Source organism: Branchiostoma floridae, chromosome 16 (genome assembly GCF_000003815.2).
Source record: "Branchiostoma floridae strain S238N-H82 chromosome 16, Bfl_VNyyK, whole genome shotgun sequence".
Lineage (NCBI taxonomy): Eukaryota > Metazoa > Chordata > Leptocardii > Amphioxiformes > Branchiostomatidae > Branchiostoma > Branchiostoma floridae.
The window spans coordinates 2,508,715-2,530,010 of record NC_049994.1 but is presented as its reverse complement, the minus strand read 5'-3'; the positions used below and the strand labels follow the sequence as shown (position 1 = coordinate 2,530,010).

The following is a 21,296-nucleotide window of genomic DNA, read 5'->3' as shown; positions in this document are numbered from 1 at the left end:
CCTACCTAAAGATGCGGAAAGGTTTAAACTTACGCCGCCTTTACTAAAAATAAATGACAACTATAGTCCAAGGAAAGATCACGGAAAGCGTACGTTTCTGCACTTCTTCACGTGCCTTTCAGGGTGTGTAAACGACACATAAACGTGGGGAAATCGTGACTGAAATCGACTGTAAATGTGGTCAAAATATCACGGAAAGGTCTTAAGAAACGCGTGCTTTCCGCCCGTATAGGTTACGAAAAACTGCCATTAACGACGCCTTTAAGCGTCTAATAGTTGCGGAAAGGCACGTGAAGGAGTGCCGAAACGCACATATAAGTGCATTAAAGGGAATCTTTACGTTCACGGATAGATGTCGTTAAGTTGCGGAAAGGGTGCAGAAAGGTCTTAATAAACGCGTGCTTTCCGCCCGTATAGGTTACGAAAAACTGTCATTAACGACGCCTTTAAGCGTCTAATAGTTGCGGAAAGGCACTCGAAGGAGTGCCGAAACGCACTTTTAAGTGCCAACGTAAAGGTAACATTAAAGGGAACCTTTACGTTCACGGATAGATGTCGTTAAGTTGCGGAAAGGGTGCAGAAACGTCGCGTTTACGTTGAGTTTAAGCTTGCTTAAATACCAGATTTCGTGCTGTGAATGCTTTATTGAGCTGTGTGAGTATGACAAAGTAACGCAAGCTATGGCACCACGACCCGTGGAATGTCCAGCCAACTGTCTGTAGTAGTGCCAAGATAATATAATACAATGTTAAGCAGAGTTTACTGTCTCCGTCTGATTCCAGAACAAAATAAATACTCAATATATAATATGTAACAGAAATGTGAAACAATACTAAGTTAGACACCACACATATCTTCAGCTATTATTTGCAAACTCTTAAACAACAATCGTGTTCGCCCATACAACAGAAACTACAGTTTCTATATTTATAGAAAGCCAGCGAAGGCAATCAAATAAATTCCTTGAGACAGTTTAATAAGCTTGTTCTGCGCCTGCCAGAAATGTTAAGCGAAGCCTTTCGGAAAAAAAAGAAGAATCCAACAGGAAGAAAAACAGGAATCTAGAAAGAATAAGAATTGTTTGTTTTTTCTAAATACTTTTTCCCTTGACTAGTTCAGTTCATCCGCGTTGAGGTGACACTTCTCCACATGTTCCTGTCCAGCATGATTGAACGGAGCTAACTGAACATGTTAATATACCTCACCCATGAACAAAATTTGAATATATCGGTGATTGGCGATCATACTACCGTGTTAGGGGTTAGGTAAAGTGGCCGAACCGCAGAGGTCGAAGCTTGACGGTTTTTACGTGTTGGCGGGCGTCAAATATCTGGGACATCAGGAGAACGTATTCACCTTTGACCGCGGCGCTTCACCTATGACCCCTTGATACGACGGAAGAGCAACAGCCCGAGCGCCGGATTTTACGCGAGGAGAAAAAAGCCATAGTAAGCAGGTTAGACTTAATAGCAAGTAGTCAGCTATTTTGATATCGAGTATAAGAGTTTAAGGTCATTTCTGTCTAAGAAAATAAAGTAAAGTATCATAGTTAACATGACATTTCTGTGTGAGAATATGGTAGAAATGAAGGGGGAGGGGGGCGAAACCAAACATACCGGCGATCCTCATTACCTGCGCACGTCATGTAGGAGGTAAAGTAGCCGTTTTTAAGAATATAGAGAGCCTTTAAGAGGACATGAAATGTTATGGAATGCCATGTAAGGCCGTGTATTTTCTTTTTTCAAGCACTAATGTTTAAACTCCTCGAAGTAACGTTTGAAAGCAAGGCATGATGAAGGCATAAATTTTACGATTTTTTAAAAATCTTGAACGGATGCTTAGTGCTTCATGGAATCTCGAAAGTTAAAATTTAAGGGACGACTCAGAAAATAACAAATAAAATCAAAGATAACAAAACAATGAATTAGATGAAGTAGCCCGGGGACAAGTGGGGCTGTTTTTTTATAGCCTGTTTGAAATGGGACCGTGTAACGCAGTGGTAGTTTCTTCGGCCCGTGACCGAGAGGTTGCGGGTTCGAATCCACCTGCTTTGTTACCGATCTTGTGCCCTTGGGAAAGGCACTTCCCTTGGGAAAGGCACTTTACACGACTTTCCTCACTTCACTCGAGTGAAAATGAGTACCTAGCTTCGGCTTGGGCCGTCCTTCGGATAGGACGTTAAATGGAAGTCCCGTTTTTGGGGAGAGCAACACCCCAAGCACGTTAAAGAACCCGCCACATGTGCGAACATCCACCCGAGCGGATCAAACCATTCCGGCCATCCGGCCATCTCCCGAGCAGCCCTCGTCTATTGGGTCAGTTAGTCCTCACTCATAGTGAGCAATTGGGCTGGTCTCAATCATGATGTTTCTGACCTAGGGCGAAGAGTTGCTGTTATAGTTCCAATCATGTAACCCGTAACCTTGAGTGGCCTTCATGGCCATGTTACGTGGTGACCATTGAGTAAAAAAAAAGCTGTAGGGAAGGGTTTCATTTTATATGATCTTCTAGCTATAACTATGATATTTTTTTCATTGAATCTGCTTTGTTCATTAACTTTACATTTAGCATTTCAGATGGTCAGCTGAAGAGGGTGACAATTTTATTACAGAATAATATTTGCTGTAACTTATACATTTTCGTATCCTTAATTGATCTACATCTACATCCGTGTACCCCCAAACGGGCCCCATAAAGGGGGGGGGGTGAAGCTTCCGGGTTAGGGCGAGCAGGCCGCCTGCCTGTAGTCGTGGCTTCCCCGGGTGCGCCCTTGGGCTAGTTTAAGCATGCTGTTAGTGTCTATATTAATATCATTATTAACTACTTTATAGAAAAGTGTAATGACTCTGAACAGGCGGTATCTAAACTCTGAAATTTCTGCTTAGCTTTATCATTCTGCCAGAGTCTTCCAGAAACACACTGTACCAATTATAATGCTGATTTTCCTGCCATTTGGGTGTAGAATTCATTCTCTAAACCCATTTACAGAGCTCAGAATGCATGTGCGGCCAGAGGAATTCTAGGTAATGTGTCGAAGGTTTAGGCCCACAATAAGTTAAGTGAAAATAAAACCCGTCTGGACATTGTTATGCAAATTGAAACAACCGTTGAGACAAGGACTGTTTCCTTTTTGTGAGCCTTAGCCTAAGACATATCATCTAGAATTCTTGTGGCCGCAAATGCATACTGACCTCTGTGACAAGGCTTATTTGATATGAGAAATGCCCTGAACGAGAGTGACTGTTCAAGTGAATAGAAGGGCTTACAGGTGTTTGTTACAAATTCGTCAAGCTAAGAAAATCATCAAAAGTTGAGAAAGCAACATTTCTTTTCTCACAACACATGCCGAAATGTTGACTTGTTGCGCAATAGTTATCTGATCAAGTTATAACACAATGTTTCAATTTTTGATATCATGACTCTTTATTTTCTTTTCAGGCTGAACATGGCAACAGCAGGACCCGGGTCTCACACTGTAGTAGAGCAGAGCTGCTATGATGGGTCTCACACCGGGGTTTCTCAGATTGACTATGACAGCAAATCAAGCAATGCTGAAGAACAGACAGCAGAGATATCTATCTTGGACCGTCATATATCAACCCACACCGGAGACAAACCCTACATGTGTGGGCAGTGTGGGTACAGGACGGTTAGAAAGCATGACTTATCTCGACATACGAGAACCCATACAGGAGAAAAACCCTACAAGTGTGACCAGTGTGACTATTCTGCAGCAAGGAAATCCCACCTTGACATCCATATAGCAGCAAAACACACCGGCGAGAATCCCTACATGTGTGAAGAGTGTGGATATAGGACATTTCAAAGGTCTGCATTATCCAGACATATGAGAATTCATACCGGAGAAAAACCCTACAAGTGTGACTTTTGCGACTATTCTGCATCACAGAAGCACTACCTTGACTATCATATGGCAGCAAAGCATACCGGAGACAAACCTAACATGTGTGGGGAGTGTGGGTATAGGGCAGTTAAAAAGCATGACTTATCCCGACATATGAGAACCCATACCGGAGAACAACCCTACAAGTGTGACAAGTGCGACTATTCTGCTGCACGGAAAACCCACCTTAACCACCATTTGGCAGCAAAACACGGTGGTGACATACCCTACATGTGTGGAGAATGTGGGTACCAAACAGCTCAAAGGGCTAACTTGTCCAAACACATGAGAACACATACAGGAGAAAAACCCTACAAGTGTGACCAGTGCGACTATTCTGCAGCACAGAAATCCACTTTGAATAACCATATGGCAGCAAAGCACACTGGTGATAAACCCTACATGTGTGGAGAGTGTGGGTTAAGGACAGCTCGGAAGTCAACCTTGTCCAAACACATGAGAACCCATACAACAGAATGACCAAACAATTTTTCCCCAGTACTTTACAAAACACATGCCATTGGAGAAAACCCGTCAGTGTCACTACTCGTGGACTAGAAAGATGATACTACATGTAAAACTGTACATTATTATTTCTAACTTAAAATGTTGATGGACGTCAACTGTCAACTGTGTAAGAATTATAGAAATGTGTAAAAGTTTATTATAGGATAAGTTGACAGATGTTTTTAAAAGCCGTTCAAAGTAAGTTGACGCATCTGAATTGCAAATTTCTCGCTTTGTATATTCCTAAAAACTGTACTAGTATCGTTACTAAGTAATATTTTTCCACGTGCTTTGACTATTTTCTCTTTAGAATAGGTATATTCAGTAATGAATACCAGCAAAAGTGTGGTTTTAATGAAATAGAATACGTTTGAGCAACTACAATAGTACAGTAGAAACCGCTTAATTGCATTGCCTATTTGCCTTGAATTTTCGTACAATTATCCGGCTGTTGCAATAATGCGAAGTTATCTAGCTGGACCGCATCGGTTGGGGATTTTGAAACCCCGTGTAGTTAACAGAAGTGTGCGTTAATCCTTTGTGCGATTGACTCGCTTCTACTGTGTAACATCCTCCTACGCTCGGTCCCCAACGGCTAGCTGACTCATGCTATAGGGCCCTGCTATCTCATGGCCTACCCGCAGTTATTTCCAGTTCCTTGTCGCCCTGCTTATAAATACTAATCAACTTACCCTTACGTGGGCAGTCAGCCGTTGGGGATCGGGCGTAGGAGGATGGTGCTATGTAAGACGTAACATGATTGGCTGATAGCTTCCCAGCGGCCTTTGCGAGACAGCTTTCGACAACAAAACCGCCAAGAAAAGCCTATTCTCTGATTGGTTGACAGCTGGTTTGTGGCGACCATCATAATAATCGCTGGTAGACATCTAGATAGCTAGCAGGGCCCTATCGGATAATGCCGTTGGGGACCGGGCGTTAGGAGGATGCTGTATAAATGATTTTTGCAACAATTGTTTTGTTAACTAACCTCCAAGACCAGTCTGAGGGAAGTGCAAACGATTTGAATCTGGATAATTATTTTCTGAAAACGCCTATTCTTATTCTAAGAAGGAAACTTTAGTCCACTCAAATTATCGAATTATTTTGCTGACCTGTTTATTGTAATATTTACTAACTGTATCGTAGTCTTAATGCCTACTTTTTAACTAACATGTTTCCTTTTAAGACAACTAAGTGTTACTCATTATACAATTATCTGTCAATCCTCAGAAAGCAACTGCAAACTATATCTAGTGAGATACACATAATTTTGGTGCAGTTTTTGTTTTGTTTTGTTCCACGGAGTAAATAAAACTGCATTTGAAGCAAATATTGCCAATCATTCAGAAACCATCCGGACAAGTCAGAAACTGGAGACTTGTGTGTTAAGCCCATTTACGGTATAATAGAATTTCCTCTTTCTTTTACCGTAAAAAGTTGTGATCTGCGATTCTATTTCAATATTTTCTAATTACAAATGGAAACGCTAATTTAATTAATTAACAAGACTTCCTGCTAACGTGTCGACAGGAATCACTAGACTCTGGGAGATCAGGAGAACATATTCACCTTTGACCCACAACTCTTCACCTTTGACCCCACGGGAAGACGCAGGAACGAATTCGAAGCAGTCTGAATCCAGGGTTACGCCAAGAGAAGTGAGCGGAAAACATCACCATAGTCTGCAGGTAATACTCAATAGCGAACAACAAAGTTTTGTCATGCGGAGTGTATTTGATAGAGTTAATTTCTGCAGAAGAAAAACACGGAAAGATCATAATCTATGGGCTTTTTTAGGATATGGATATGGTAGAAATGAATGGGGAGGGGGGCAAAACCAAACTTTCCCCGTCATGACCTCATTATGCCATGCAGCAGGGGAGATTTAGAGGGTATGGAAAGGTTTGTCTTGGGACACGTTGAAACATCCGGACGTGACCTTTGAACTAGGCGGGGGAGGGGGCCGGGGATGATGTTTTGGATGTCGTGCCATTCTATCAAGTCGTCGAGAACAAACAAAAAAAAAAAAAAAAAAAAAAAAAAAATGTATCATCTACTTTTTGTTTTGTTTTTTTCAGTTTCTTTAAATCTACTGGTAAAATAACAGTGTTCGTAAAATTTGAATTGATTACAGCAGAAAGGTCGGAAGGTGTTCTACAGATGCATAATTCTCTATCTGGAAATGGAATGAATATCACTAACATATCTTATCCCAATATGTATCCCAGCACTAGCCAACAAAGTTCTAGCCTGAGTATCATCCTCCGTAGTAACCGCTGGCTCACGACTTTCGCTTGCTAACCACTGAGTCTGACCTTGCGCGTATTCCTGACGGTTGGAAATTAAATCACGTAATGAGAGAATTCAAGCTGCGCGCGCTGGGCGGGGCCTCATTTGATTGGATGACCCGAAAGACCAACGGTCCAATAACGCGGCCCCATTTTTCACGTGACCTAGTTGTTTACGTCGGCAGGTCTCCGCGCGAAATTTTCACATGGATGTGTGTACCACCATTTCTCGTTGCAATGTGTCTTCTATTGCCCTGTTTGGGACCAATTCTCGGAGAATCGCCATGGCAACAGTTCTTAGCACCTACCCGTTACGAAGAACAGTGTGGTATGGGGAGAAAATTCCCACAAAGACGGCAGAGAGATGGCGACGTGTACATCGCGTTCGCCGAAAGTCCCTCGCCCTCCCAACTTTGAAGATTGTTGCAGGAAGTGTGGTAAGAATCTTCGCGTGCATGGGCAGCTGAAGGGTTACAGAAAGATTTTCGACCCGCCGGATCCGAATTCAAAAGAGGCAGACAAAAGGCTCATCTCTGACCGGCTTGCTGCTGTTGGCATCGTTTTGCAGAGAAGGAAAGATGTCTCCGAGAGGTTGTGCCAGCTGTGCAAAAGAGATTTGGCGCGCATGGAAGAAGGCCTCAAAACTTTTCAAAAGTGGAAAGATCTGGTTGAGCGGGAGAAAGAGACGCAGCCAACGCGCACGGATCCCCAGCAAACACCGCCGAGAAACGTGCAAAAGCGGATGAGAGAGCCGACCCCCTCTAAAACTCCGAGGGCTGTGAAGAAAAGGCTGGGAGCGACCTCCAAGGCACCGCCAAAAGCGGCTCCTCAAAGAACAAGTGAAACCAAAGTAAGGGTTTTCCATTCTTTTTTTATTCTGGTTATATATATGTGCTGTATACAGAAAAAAAACTGCGAAAATGTGAATTACTGACCATTTTCACCCCATCTGGTGGGCCATCGAAATTGTTTTGAATTTCGCCCCCCTCCCCAGATCTGTACAATAGAAATAAACACGGCAAGTTCACATGTTCATCATATTGTATAATTGTAGTCTTTGCGTTCAAACATAAATTTGGAGAGATCGCATAAAAAGTGCTGATTCTTCTTTCCATATTTTGGTGTTGGCCGCATTTTAAATGCAGTAAAGGTCACAAAAGTTTGGTGTCTAGTAGGAGAGTTCTAAGAACACTGTTATCATGTACTTGTCATTTTCGTTGTGTCCATGACATATGCGTGGACATATTGATATTCTAGTTATTCTGTTCAAATAGAATTTATCAGAAACCTCATAAAATGTTTTGAAGATACCAGAGTCATCTTCATATATTTTTGAGGGGGGGACAACATTTGGGAAATATAGTAAAGGTCATGTGAATCTTTTTGTGTCCAATTTAGGTTTTCATCTTGACTTGTACTTCTCATTTTTGTTGTCCATGTTGGCTTTTATCTATGCTACTTTTTTAAAAATTCTTGTCAATCTATTGACATTACTTGTGTGCATGTAGAGCAGTATTTTGTATTTATTAGAGACATATGTGCCCTTTATCACCAAAGTATGAGTATTTGAAATGAAAACATTCCATCAATTGTGGAATATGTATGATGCTGTGTTTTCTGGATTTAATTTACTAGTTTACATTAAGATGTGATCTGTTGTTTGTTTATCTATTTGCTGACCTTTTGCACTATGTATTCTTTCAGGTTACTGTGACCTATCGTTCAAGAGTGGACAGACCTGCCAACATTGCATGCAAAGACCCGGTAATTGCAAGCATCGTGGAAAACATCGCAAGGGGCGAATTCAAGACAGCAGCACGGGTCATGTTCACATGTGAGGAGTTAGCAGAACAGATAAAGGCGCAGTCACTCAACCTTTTGGAACAGGAGTGCGCAAACCTAACAGCCATCAAGAGCAACTTCATTCTAAGAAAAACCAGTGCACAGGACCTTGTAAACTTCTCACTCAACACATTCCAGTCAGATCTGAAACGATTATCACCTTTCTTTCACTCCATCCTCAGTACAGTAACCGAAGACTCCAGAAACCACATATGTGCCAGCGCTTCAGTCGCCATACGTGGCCGTAACAACCAGCTTTCTGCCTTTTCACATTACATAAACACAGTTCTCCAACATGGAGGTGCCAAAACATCAGTCTTCAAACGACTGTGCCAATTCGGCATCTCGACAGCACAGGAGAATGGGCGATTGAAGCAGAAGGAGTTGGCTAGCACATGTGGACATGATTTACATGTGATGAAGGAGAAGTTGGAAGCATATGCAGTACAAAAGATGAAGAAACATGCTGAAGATGGGAGCAAGGAGACACATGCTGAAGACGGGGAGATGGAGACACATGCTGAAGACGGGGAGATGGAGACACATGCTGAAGACGGGGAGATGGAGACACATGCTGAAGACGGGGAGATGGAGACACATGCTGAAGACGGGGAGATGGAGACACATGCTGAAGACGGGGAGATGGAGACACATGCTGAAGATGGGAGCAAGGAAACACATACTGAAGATGGGAAGGTGGAAACACATGCTGAAGATGGGAAGGTGGAAACACATGCTGAAGATGGGAAGATGGAGACACATGCTGAAGATGGGAGCAAGGAAACACATACTGAAGATGGGAAGGTGGAAACACATGCTGAAGATGGGAAGGTGGAAACACATGCTGAAGATGGGAAGATGGAGACACATGCTGAAGATGGGAGCAAGGAAACACATACTGAAGATGGGAAGGTGGAAACACATGCTGAAGATGGGAAGATGGAGACACATGCTGAAGATGGGAGCAAGGAGACACATGCTGATGATGGGAAGATGCACAACTTTACTATAACAACAGAAGATTTCAGTGATCTTGCAGTTGGCTTCCTGGTCGCTCCAATTGAACCTGAATGCCCTCCCCCATCCATTCCACCATCCTCTCCACCATCCCGCCCACCATCGCCCCCACCGCCACCAAAGTACAGTGTCCAAGTTGACAACTTGGACTTCTATAAACCAACACATCACCAATCAGAAACAAAAGGCAACGAATCTATTCACTGGACACACCATATTGGTATACAAGACCGTGTCCCAACAGATCATCTTCCAAACAACGCCCCGATCAAACCACTTCCGCTGTTTCAGATCGGAGACTGCCTTCCCACCCCGGAGATTGAAGCTCATCTTCGTAATGAGTTAATTATCATTGGGAGCCGTATGGTGACAACACACATACCCGCCCTAAAACCATTCGCACCTGCAGTTATCCATCACATTCCTCACCAATATTCTGAGACAATGTCACAGCCATCAACTGAGGTGAGCCACATAAAGTATAAGTGGAATTTGGCAGTTTTTTAAATTTTTCTCACACAATTATGCTATTCTTTACAAATTAGTTCAAATGCAAATTATATATGTCAACTTTTTGTCCATATATGTGTTAAGCAATTAGTAATTAGATATACATGTATTAGCTTTGTCTTCCTGACCTCTACTGTATATATATGCTACGTACCTTTTATATAGTTATGAATTCTAATTTTTAGACAATTGATAGTATGTCATCTTTTGATGCTGTATATATTATAATAACCTTTTGCCACTTGCTTATGCTGGGTATGTTCAATGTAGCATTAGCACCTGCACACTCTCACAATTTTTTTTTTTTTCAGTTTCCACTTGGGCTGCTTTTCAAGAATGAGAGCGTTACTTCAGACCTTGTGGACATCCTACAGCACATACAGACAGAGTGAGTCTTGTGCAAACATATTGCTTTCAAAAAGTCTTACCTTCAACTAGTCTGTTGTTATTCAGTCTTGCGGGATGAGCTGTTTGGTCCATCTTCCAAGTCCAGATGCACTTGCAAAACTCCCATCAGACTTGGTAGCCCTCCACCATATAGTGAAGAATGTCATTTTTTTCTAAATTAAACGTTGTATGTATTACTTGGTGGATTGCATTGATATTGAACTTTTCTCTTCCTTACATCAATTTTCATAAAATTGGTCCTGACTGATATAAAAGGGGACTCGTGGTTAGTAGTACATGGTTTGCACATATATGGCACAAACATTGTCCTCAATCTGCTTGTCCTGAGCCTCACACTCATGGCATTATATGGCATTTGTCAGTGATAGCACTAATGAACATCATTCAATAGACAATTCCCTTTATTATTATATGTGTATTCAAGGGAGAGTATTTGTATGCAAGTAATAGTTTGGGGAATCAGCTTGTGACTTGCTTTGTGTCCAGGTATGTCCCACGAACACCAGATGGCATGCAGAGCATCTTCATGGGGGGCGACAGGTTAACGGAAGGCAACAGCAGATCTGTGCAGTGGGCGTTTGGGGATGGAGAGAACCCTGAAGACAGGCTGGAGGGGCTGATTGCCAAGTTTGACGACTGGCATGCGCGCAGGGTTCTCTACGGGGTAAGCTTTATAGATAATATTTTATTCCCATTACATTTTCATTTGCAACCCTAAGACACCAATATCATTTCAACATTACAATTATTGTGATGTTGGGTAGGTATTTTGCTGTCCTACATGCAGTACATCCATTGTGTCAAAATAGCTTTACATTTCAAATTAGAAAGCAGATTCTTATTGTTCTCTCAATTCTTCCATCCATTGATTTCTTTGTCAGTGAAACACTGGCCTTATAGAAGGTACTTCACAGGACAAGAAGGACTGCCAATCACCACGCTTAATGTTCTTATGTTTATTGCCTTTGCAGATACACTTCAAAGCCTTTGGCAGTGAGAGGTCGGGACGGGACCATGGCACTTTATTCGCCAACATGAATAGAGTGAAGTGTAGCAATGCCAAAAAGGGCCCTCACAATGCCTTCAATGCCTACCAAGAGTTTGTCCGGAAAGACACGACTGCCCTCTTCATTGCGGCGGCGATGAAGGTGTTCAAAATGGAGAATGTGGAAGGTAATTAATAAGATTTCTACATTACATACACCGATATTACAATTTCCAGCTTATATGTCTTTATATGTTACTGACATAACTTTTCAGTAATTGTTGCAATCCATTGCTAGGTTTTTGAAGTTCAGTCATTTTTATTGGTGTACAACTTGCATGTGCTTGCACATCCATCAGCCTTACTTGTCTCACAAGGCCATTGCTATAAGAAGCTTTGTTATGACCCTCTCAGGTGTTTGGCTACTGATCTTAGGGACAATTTGTTGTCTCTTAAGTTGTGGGGATGGATTTTGAATGTGTAAATAGATCACAGTATCTATTGCTTGTGTAACTGATTTTGAGAGGACTACATGAAAGCTTACATTCCAGTTGAAGAACATTATTGATGCTATGAGTGCTTTTTCATTCTGTCTTTGTAGATGTGCCCAAGGACTTACCACCGGACCTGATCACTAAGGACAAGCTGGAGCAGCGACGCTGGCTCAACGACAAAGTCGGCCAGGTGGTAGATGAGTTCGTCATCAACACTGACATGACCAACATGATGGACATCTACCATGGCGTGAGTCAGGCAGCGCAGCCTCGGCAGATCGAGGAGTTAAGCTGCAGGGAGCCTGAGTGTGAGCGCACATTCGTCTACCCCAAAGCCAGGCTGAATCATGAACGCAAAGTGCATGGGTTAGACTTCGGTGAGCCCATCCAAGAGGAAGAGTCCACCGCTAAGCCTTCTCCTTCTGCTCGTGATCACAAGAAAGAGCACACCGAGGCAAGGCTTAGCTTTGGGCTCTTCCTCGAGGACATGCATGATGCCGTCAAGGAAGGGGACGGTGAGAGGATGATCCGACTTTATAGAATAGCGTTGATGTTCTACAGAGCATATGGCCACACACAATATGCATATAGCACCTTGCTTCTGCTGGTACAGGTCAATGCCGTGCTGTCACCAGCAGAAGCACACGGCTTAAAGTGGAACCGATTCTTCAATGGGAAGGGGGGGAAAGGAAGAAACATCTCATGCGACTTGCATTTGGAGCATTGTAACAACGATCTCAAGAAGTTCTTGAAGGGTATGGGTGCAAACCTCACAGAGGCCAGTGCATACAGGGTGAGTAGGTCTCTGGGGCCCCTGAGAAAGATTCTGGCCAATGCCGACAGAGAGTTGAGAGTTGCTAGACCCTCTGGCTACCACCACAGTGCCTCAGAAACCCCAGATATTCTGACACTGGTGGAAGTCATCAGGGAGGCAGACCTCTTCAACTTCTCTGCCGGCAGGGCATTTGTTGCTTTCCCAAACTTCGACCGAAATCTTCTAGGCCGCATCAAGTATGACAACATGTGGGAGTGGATCAAGGCCAAATTGAAGCTTTGGAACAGAAAATACCCCTAAGTGTGGGCAAACAGTCCCTACACCCATGTGTGTTGAAAAGACGGCACTAGGTCAGAAAGTTGAAGAGACCTGCCTATATAAGTATATGTAATTTGTGTAAGATGGCTGACAGTTATTCATGATGATTGTGTTTGATGGCTGAGAGTTATTCATTGTACTATATATATCATTTTTCAATGTTTGTAATGCAAAGAGGTCTTTTGCATTGTATGATTTAATATCAAAAAGGAAACAGTATTGGTTGTTGTTAATGTTAATGTTCATCTCCAGCCAAATCATTGAACACTGAGGAAATGGAAAATAAGCCAGACTGACATTGACGTAAAATGACACCAGTTTATTATACATGTAATTCCTTGTTTTTCTTTCTCTTTGTACATAGTAAGGATATGATCAACTTTCAACCTAGTATTGGTGTCATTTAATAGTGTCTACAACTTTGCTACTTGAAAAAGAAAACAATTATGACAGTGAAACACACAGTGTTTATGAATGAAGAATGGATTTTCCTAAAGCAGGAAATTGTCAAGGAGTCTAAAGACAGAGTATTACAGAGAAACTGTCTATAGATCTATATCAAGGAAACTGTCTGGATCTACACCAGATAAGCTGTCTACATCAGAGTCACTGCCATACAATGAACTGACATCATGTTCGTCAACACTGTCATAGTCATCAGGCCCATCAAAATATCCTTCATAGTCTAGTTCTGGTTCCTCAAAAGATTCCAAAACTGATGGCTCAACATACTCAATGTCCCCAAACACCTCATACATAATGCGAAGAATCTCTTTAGCATGTTCTCCATAGAAAACAGGGAGGTGTGTGACAATGTAGTCATAGTCAAAGATGTGTGTACAATTGTCAACGACAGACTGTATCAGTTTATCACTAAAAGCAGTACAGGCTTCATAGTTTGTATATACATGTTTAGTATTAGCAAGTAGGTAAGCTCGATATTCATGCAATAGTTCCCTGACCAGATCTCGATCCTCTGGGTCTACATCTCTGAATCTAGTTGGTAGCTTGACAACATTCAGGAAGGATTCAGATGGTGGGAAAGGTGTTCCACATGTTTCACCTGCACATTTGCATGTCCTGTGACAGTGTGTACAGCATCTGTGGCCAGGTTCCACACTGACAGAGCTTTCTTCGAACTGGCTATATAAAACCTTACGAAGACATCACTTGGACTTGTAGTCACCAAGCCCTTAACAGCCTTATCAACTTTTATTAGCTGCACACCATGAAAATACAAAACTGCATTGACATCTGACCCACCACGGCCAGCTCTACCGATTTGCTGGAGTATATCTTCTGAATCCTCTGGTGGGCCATACATAATGACCCAAGATACATCTGGGAAATTCATCCCCATACCTAGAGCATTAGTTGCTATAACTATTCTGCAGTTGCCATTACCATTCATAGATGAAACAACATGTTTCCTGTACTTGGGCTTGGTGATACCATGGTATAATCCAATCAAACAGTTCACTGTTCTTTCGTCAGGGTCTCTATCGACCCAGGCATCTGGGCCCAGCTCTGCAAGCAGGTATATATGCACTTTGCCTGCTGTTCTAATTGAACGAGTATAAATGATTATCTTAGGTGCAGCAGCACCATTATCCCTTACCAGCTTAACTACCCAGTCAAGGCATTGCAGCTTATCGTTGGGCAGTTTTACAACACCCATTCTAATATTCTCCTTGTTTGGGGATACATTTATTCTCCTTGCCCCATGCATGTTCAGCATACTGATGACCCTCTCTCTAGATTGTGTGTCTGCTGTAGCTGTCAATGCCAGGATTGGAATATCTGTAAAACAATAACAAACATCTATCAACGGTGGAAACTTTCTGTAACAGAATCATTTTAAATAATTGTACCAGTGTCATGCAGGTCAAACATGTGTCTACATCTGTACATGCCGGACAGCAATGGTGCGTTTATACTAGTTTATACAATGTAAATAAAGTTATCCATTTAATAAATGTATTTGTAAGATGAATTTTCATTCTGTAATATTTGTACACTGGTAAAGGTATAACTGTACGAACCCTGATATATTACAGTGTTACTGAATACCAGTAGTAAATATTGTTTACCTCTTACTTGGAAAAAAAAGATCTATGCTTTTTGAAATGGGTCCCTCACATGGTGTTCTGTGTCTTTTCTTTTTCTTTTTTCCATACACAGCTCTATAGACAACAGATGTCTGTTTTAAATTAAATAGGTAGTGTGAAGTCTTACCTTCTTTGACAAGTGATCTAAGTTCACCCAGACGACTGAAGCTTTCCCGAAAGGCAGGACCACGCTTCTTCTTCTTATTCTGCCCCCTTCAAGTGAAAAACAACAACAAACGAAGATTAGATTGACAAATTGAAAATATAACAAATTGATCACAAGCGGTAGATTGCACATGACGTTACATAACTTACAATCCCCAATGTAAAGCAACATTCATCTTTAAATACATTGTCAGAAAATTTTATTATTTTAATTTCTACTTGGACTTGTGTATATCAAATCATTCAATACCGGCCAGTTTTAGAATTTATACTGATGTTTACAAACGCACAAGAGCAGGTAAAGGATTATAAATTATTACATTTTTAAAAACAGTACTCACAACGTTTCTACAACGTTTCAACACCAGATGGAATTTACAATTGTCTTAAATTAGCCTCAATTCCTAAGCCTTGTAGAGATGAAAGGATAATAATGACAATGGCAAGGAGAACAATGTACCATTTGTACGTCACATGGACTTCATCAACAACAATGCCCACGAGATTCTTTCTGTAGACGGGAGACGCCAGCATGTCTCTCCACTTGTCGTTCAGGAGCCAGCTCTCCGGGCTGCCGAAAACCAACTCGACATTTCCCTGCAAAATCTCCTCGTTGTTCTTCCCCAGCTGCGAGGCTAAAACACCAAATTTTGGGGCCTCTTTCACTTGGTCTTCCATTAATGCAACCAGCGGGCTCACAACAATTACGATCGGTTTGTCCACGCCGTGGAACAATGAACTACCCTCCGTCTCCGCCAGCTTTTTGCACACGCCCGGCACGAGTTGATAAATGAGACTCTTTCCGAACCCGGTTGGTAACAAAGCCAAAACGTCCTCCCCACCAACGAAAGCTTTCAACGCATCTCTCTGTTCGCGTTTAAGCTCCGAAATCCCTTCGACTTCGGTGAGAACGGACGAAATTGCTTCGTCGATCGAGCGGGCCCGAGCGTCCGCTTCCGCGTCGGCCATGTTGATGATGATGGAAAGCCTTCGGGTAAGGGGGCTTAGGGAGGGGCTTAGAAAAACGGGGCCAATCAGCGGCGCTTTCAGTTTCTGAACGAATATCTGGATTCCAACCGTCAGGAATACGCGCAAGGTCAGACTCCGTGGTTAGCAAGCGAAAGTCGTGAGCCAGCGGTTACTACGGAGGATGATACTCAGGCTAACAAAGTTCAAGATTTCTAGGAAAAGCAAAGTATTCAAAAATTATTGGGCCGAAACTGTGTGTCTATATCGCATACCTACAATTGAATGAAACGCTTTGTGGGGGATTAAGAATTATATATCGCCTCATCTTTGTGTGTTTCTGGTGCCTGCATGATTTTTCTTCCATTTTTTTTTTTGTACAAAGGATTCTAGCTGATGTAAGACTTACATGTGATTTTGTTAACTGCGGTGTTCTTGAGTGATGGTAAATCAACAGTTTAGTTTACTATGAGCGTGCCAAAATTGTTGTTGGGTAAGTTGCAATGCATTACATTAGTCCTGTCCAGACTGGGATTTTTATTCTTTTTTGCATTCCAAAGCTGGCACGGATACTTTTAGCTCACCCCCTAATCTGGATAGTGTCAAGTTCAAATTGAATGTCCTTGTCAAGTAACACTATTTACTTTCTTTATGGATATTAGATGACTTTTGTAATTCTTTCTTTATTTTCGCAGTATTTTAGACATGGAAACGACTGCACATGCGTATCCAACCGGAGTGGATCAGAATTGCTGTGATGGGTCTCTCACTGGAGTTCCCCAGGTTGACTGCGCAAGCAAAATAAGGAATGCTAGAAACCGTATGGAAGGACATAACGCCAACTTCAATAACGCTGGTGATAAACCATACATGTGTGGGGAGTGCGGGTACCGGACAGTTAAAAAGGATACCTTATCCAGACATATGAGAATCCATACAGGAGAAAAGCCCTACAAGTGTGACCAGTGTGACTATTCTGCTGCACGTAAATCCAGTTTGAACAGACATTTAGCAAAACACACAGGAGAGAAACCCTTCATGTGTGGGGAATGTGGGTACAGAACAGATGACAAGACTAAATTGTCGAAACACATGAGAACCCATACCGGTGAAAAGCCCTACAAGTGTGACCGGTGTGGCTATTCTGCAGCACAAAAAGCCAATTTGGTTTCTCATCAAGCAACACATACCGGTGAGAAACCCTACATGTGTGGGGAGTGTGGGTACAGGACAGCTCAAAGGTCTAACTTATCCCGACATATGAGGACCCATACGGAAGAGAAACCCTACAAGTGTGACCAGTGTGACTATTCTGCTTCTCAGAAAGCCAACCTTGACTACCACATAGCAACAAAGCACACTGGTGAGAAACCCTACATGTGTGGGGAGTGTGGGTACAGGACGGCTATGAGGTCTGACTTACCGAAACATATGAGAATTCATACAAAAGTAAAACCCTGCAAGTTGGACCAGTGTGGCATTTCTACAGCATGCAAACCCAGTTTGGACCAGCATCTAGCAACTCACACCAGAGACATAACCTACAAATGTGGGGAGTGTGGGTTCAGGACAGGTAAACAGTCTGAATTGTCCCGACATATGAGAATACATACAGGTGAGAAACCCCACAAGTGTGACTATACTGCTGCATGGAAATCCCACCTTGACTCTCATATGGCAACGAAACACACCGGTGAGAACCCTACCTGTGTGGGGAGTGTGGATACAGGACATATCAACGGTGTAATTTATCCAGACGTATGAGAACCCACACGACTGAATAACCCTACAGAGGTACAGGAGTCATGTGTGTCACTACTCTGATGACTTTAGACAAGCACGGGATTTTAGGGCTAAAGAACGGACAGCCATATCTTTACATGTACATAAGAAGCCATGCAGGCGAAAAAAAACATGTACATGTGTCCGATGTATGGTAGCACGTACATCTCACATATCTTGCCACAGCTCTAAAAGCCTGGTTGTGTTAGTGATACTTGTACATTGATCTAAAAAATGAACAGTCGGCTACATTTATACCTCACCTCACCGGTCCATAGCCTCACCACCTACATTTATAAGTTACAGATAATTGATCAAACTTCTTTAGGTACAGATAAAGGTACCTGTACCTACATGTTATCATCTGTACATGTATCTGTACCTTCAATTATAGTTACACAGCTCTATCCCACAACACTAAAAGCCCGGTTGGGTTAGTGATATTTGTACACTGTTCTAGAATATAGGACAGTCGGCATTTATAACTTACAGATAATGGATCAAACGTCTTTACTGAGTAGGTATACAGGTAAAGGTCCGGACCTCTACCTACATGTTAACATCTAACTGTAACTGTACCTTTATCTGCACCTGTACCTTAGGTTATAGGTACACAGCTCTACCCCACAATACTAAAAGCCTGGTTGTGTTAGTGATATTTTTACATCAACCTAGCCCTTGCTGACTACATGTACAGACGCTGTTGACCTCAATCACCACATTGGCCGATTATTTACTCCGAAGGAGAAAAATATAAGTGATAGAGGAAAGTAACCAAACTGATGTTCGAGAAGTGTTGTGTACACGTGTATTAGTGACATTCACCGGACATAGGAATGTCCATGTGTTAAAAACAAACAAGATTAAGGACAAAAGCTGAGAAAAATGCATTTTGGTTTGAAATCGTCTTCAGTTTTGTAACCCTGACAGACTGTTAGGAAGTTTATATGTAGAGAACGATGATCATTAGATTTACAGTTCATAAGACAATAATGATAACTAGATGTATAATTTTTATGATTATTATAATTTATCATTATCTGAATGTTTCTAATCTACCTGAGAGCAACCTTGAACTTCATTTGTGATTCGGGAAGAAAGATGAAATAAAGATTTAGATGTTTTACACTGATCTGTTTTGTTATCGATTTTCTCAATTTCAATATCACATTCAACCGAAAAATTCGGGGGTACAGCAGAACAGCATTCTCTCTGCTTCTAGAAAGTTTAAACATGCTGTACATTTTTTTTCTGGAAGAGGCTAAGTTTTTGTCCATTCGAACTGGCAATTCCCGTCCCATGGAAGGACGGATCCTAGAGACTGCCTTACCTTTTATGTGTCTTTCTGGTGATCAGGACAAAGTGAAGAAAATATACGACTAAAATAACACATGCATAAAGCAGAGAATGCCATAATTTGTTTACCACTTAAGTAGTATATACTTCAGTGGCCAATTTGTTGTGAAATGTCTGTTTGTAGTATCCTTAGTATTGGGAACAAGTATGTATATATATATACACACACGCACCACCAAATGTAAATTTATTATTTACTACTCTAACAATTTATACAGTAACGTTACACATTTGCTTACATTTTTTTCTACATTTTGAGCCAACGTCATAATCTTAACAACAAAATACTTAACTTTTCTTTCTCTCGGCAGTAGTGTGAGTCAAAGTGCCCTTTGCTCTTGAAGCATGGCCAAATCATTGTAGTTTCTTCTTTTTTACTAGTGACAGGAAACTTGGACGTGGGCCTAGTAGGGCATTGACACGCTGCATAACTTCTCTGTTTGAAGTGTGAGTTGACCAGTGGACACGAAATATTCTTCGGTAGCAGTTTATCTCGAATGCGTTTATCCGTTTCACAATCTCTGCATTTTAAAGTCCAAGACTCAGCGCCGTAGAGGAAGATCGATAACACAAGGGAACGTAGTAATTGGATTTTTGTTGGCTGGGAGATGTTGTGACTATTCCAGATGTGCTTAAGTCTCGACAGTGTACGGAGGTTGCCATGTCTATCCTGACCTTTATCTCTCTCACTGAACTGCTGTCTCTGTCTGTAGGGAGCCCAGGTAGGTAAATTCACTAACCTGTTCTAGGTCAGTGCCTCTCACTGTAACCTATACTGTGTCTGACGGGCCGGTCACAAGGCACTTGGTCTTCTCTAGGCTGACTTCCATACCGTATCTCCGGCTAGTAGAGTCCAGGCAGCTAAAGTGAGTTTGTTGGTCTTGTTTAGAGCCATCAATCATGTCAACGTCATCGGCAAATTGCAGGTGGTTGATTATGCGACCTGCAAGTTTAACCGGTGACTCTAGCTAGTGGTTGCAGGGCTTCTCTCATGATGTGCACCAAGAAGATGCTGCAGAGTGTTGGTGACAGCAGGGACGTTGGGAAGCATTCGCTGAACTCATCGCCTATCATGACTGTGCTTTGTGACGCGTTGTAGAGTGCTTCAATGGAGTTAATGATGCCCCGACTTATGTTAAAGCGTCGCATTACCGCCCACAGTCCGTTCTGCCATACCCTATCGAAGCACTTCTTGTAGTCGACAAATGCGTGGTACACTGTTTTCCAAAGTTCCCTGTACTTCTCAGGGATCGAGCGTAAGTTGAAGATCTGCTCAGCGCAGGACCCGGCCTGTTCTGCACGAATTTGTTCAGCTTGGGGTTGGAGCCGCTTTAGGATGACCTTCAGAAGAATTTTGCTTAGGTGAGAGGCTATCTACATACCAAAAATCATGCATGTCCGTCAACATGTTCATATTTTCATTAATTATGCAAACGAGGTCTCATTTGCATACTTATTGTTGTATTGCCTTTTTTTCTCAGCTGCACATGTGGCATATTTGAAAGTCCTATCATGGAATGCAGTTGATTTCTAAACTTTCTTCATTAATTATGCAAATCAGCTGTTGAGGTCCTCATTTGCATTATTAATATGTATTGACATTTCTCTCTTTCAAGAGGAGAAGGTTTTCTGAATATTGTCTGCTTGGGAAAAATTATGAAATATGAGTTTAAAAGTCATTTGGATGACGTCATCACTATCACTTTGGAGACGCTCTGGTATTGGTCAATTTCAGGTCAATTAATGTTCATTCGATCATCTACGTGCACGGTGACGTCAGCTTCAGACAATCACCACGCCCATATAGGTAAGACTAATCATCATTGTTTTTCACACTCTGTTGCGTAATGGCCACACGGAGCTTGACTCTT

General features: G+C 42.0%; 4 protein-coding genes across 5 annotated transcripts; 3 read left to right on the top strand and 1 right to left on the bottom strand.

Moving 5' to 3' along the window:
• The first annotated feature begins 1,371 nt into the window (after nucleotides 1-1,371).
• On the top strand, nucleotides 1,372-5,735 carry LOC118403958 (zinc finger protein 525-like). Of its 2 annotated transcripts, none has more exons than XM_035802857.1 (2): nucleotides 1,372-1,456; nucleotides 3,439-5,735. In XM_035802857.1, the coding sequence occupies exon 2, from the start codon at nucleotides 3,446-3,448 to the stop codon at nucleotides 4,382-4,384; it is 939 nt and encodes a 312-aa protein (XP_035658750.1). In that variant the 5' UTR covers nucleotides 1,372-1,456; nucleotides 3,439-3,445; the 3' UTR covers nucleotides 4,385-5,735. The 2 variants fall into 2 exon arrangements, with proteins under 2 accessions (XP_035658750.1, XP_035658749.1); XM_035802856.1 differs by having other exon boundaries at nucleotides 1,375-1,448.
• A 254-nt stretch (nucleotides 5,736-5,989) lies between these two features.
• LOC118403662 (zinc finger protein 239-like) lies at nucleotides 5,990-18,115 on the top strand. Its single transcript, XM_035802441.1, has 2 exons — nucleotides 5,990-6,099; nucleotides 16,983-18,115. Exon 2 carries the CDS (start codon nucleotides 16,993-16,995, stop codon nucleotides 18,049-18,051), a length of 1,059 nt encoding a protein of 352 aa, XP_035658334.1. The 5' UTR covers nucleotides 5,990-6,099; nucleotides 16,983-16,992; the 3' UTR covers nucleotides 18,052-18,115.
• LOC118403462 lies at nucleotides 7,064-13,073 on the top strand. The gene is made up of 6 exons (XM_035802178.1): nucleotides 7,064-7,549; nucleotides 8,404-10,056; nucleotides 10,380-10,456; nucleotides 10,963-11,140; nucleotides 11,448-11,649; nucleotides 12,063-13,073. Exons 1-6 carry the CDS (start codon nucleotides 7,064-7,066, stop codon nucleotides 13,028-13,030), a joined length of 3,564 nt encoding a protein of 1,187 aa, XP_035658071.1. The 3' UTR covers nucleotides 13,031-13,073.
• Nucleotides 14,307-16,480, bottom strand: LOC118403663 (probable ATP-dependent DNA helicase RecS). Its single transcript, XM_035802442.1, has 2 exons — nucleotides 15,782-16,480; nucleotides 14,307-15,369 (listed from the first exon to the last, which is right to left on the bottom strand). The coding sequence occupies exons 1-2, from the start codon at nucleotides 16,288-16,290 to the stop codon at nucleotides 15,135-15,137; spliced, it is 744 nt and encodes a 247-aa protein (XP_035658335.1). The 5' UTR covers nucleotides 16,291-16,480; the 3' UTR covers nucleotides 14,307-15,134.
• Nucleotides 18,116-21,296: the final 3,181 nt, after the last annotated feature.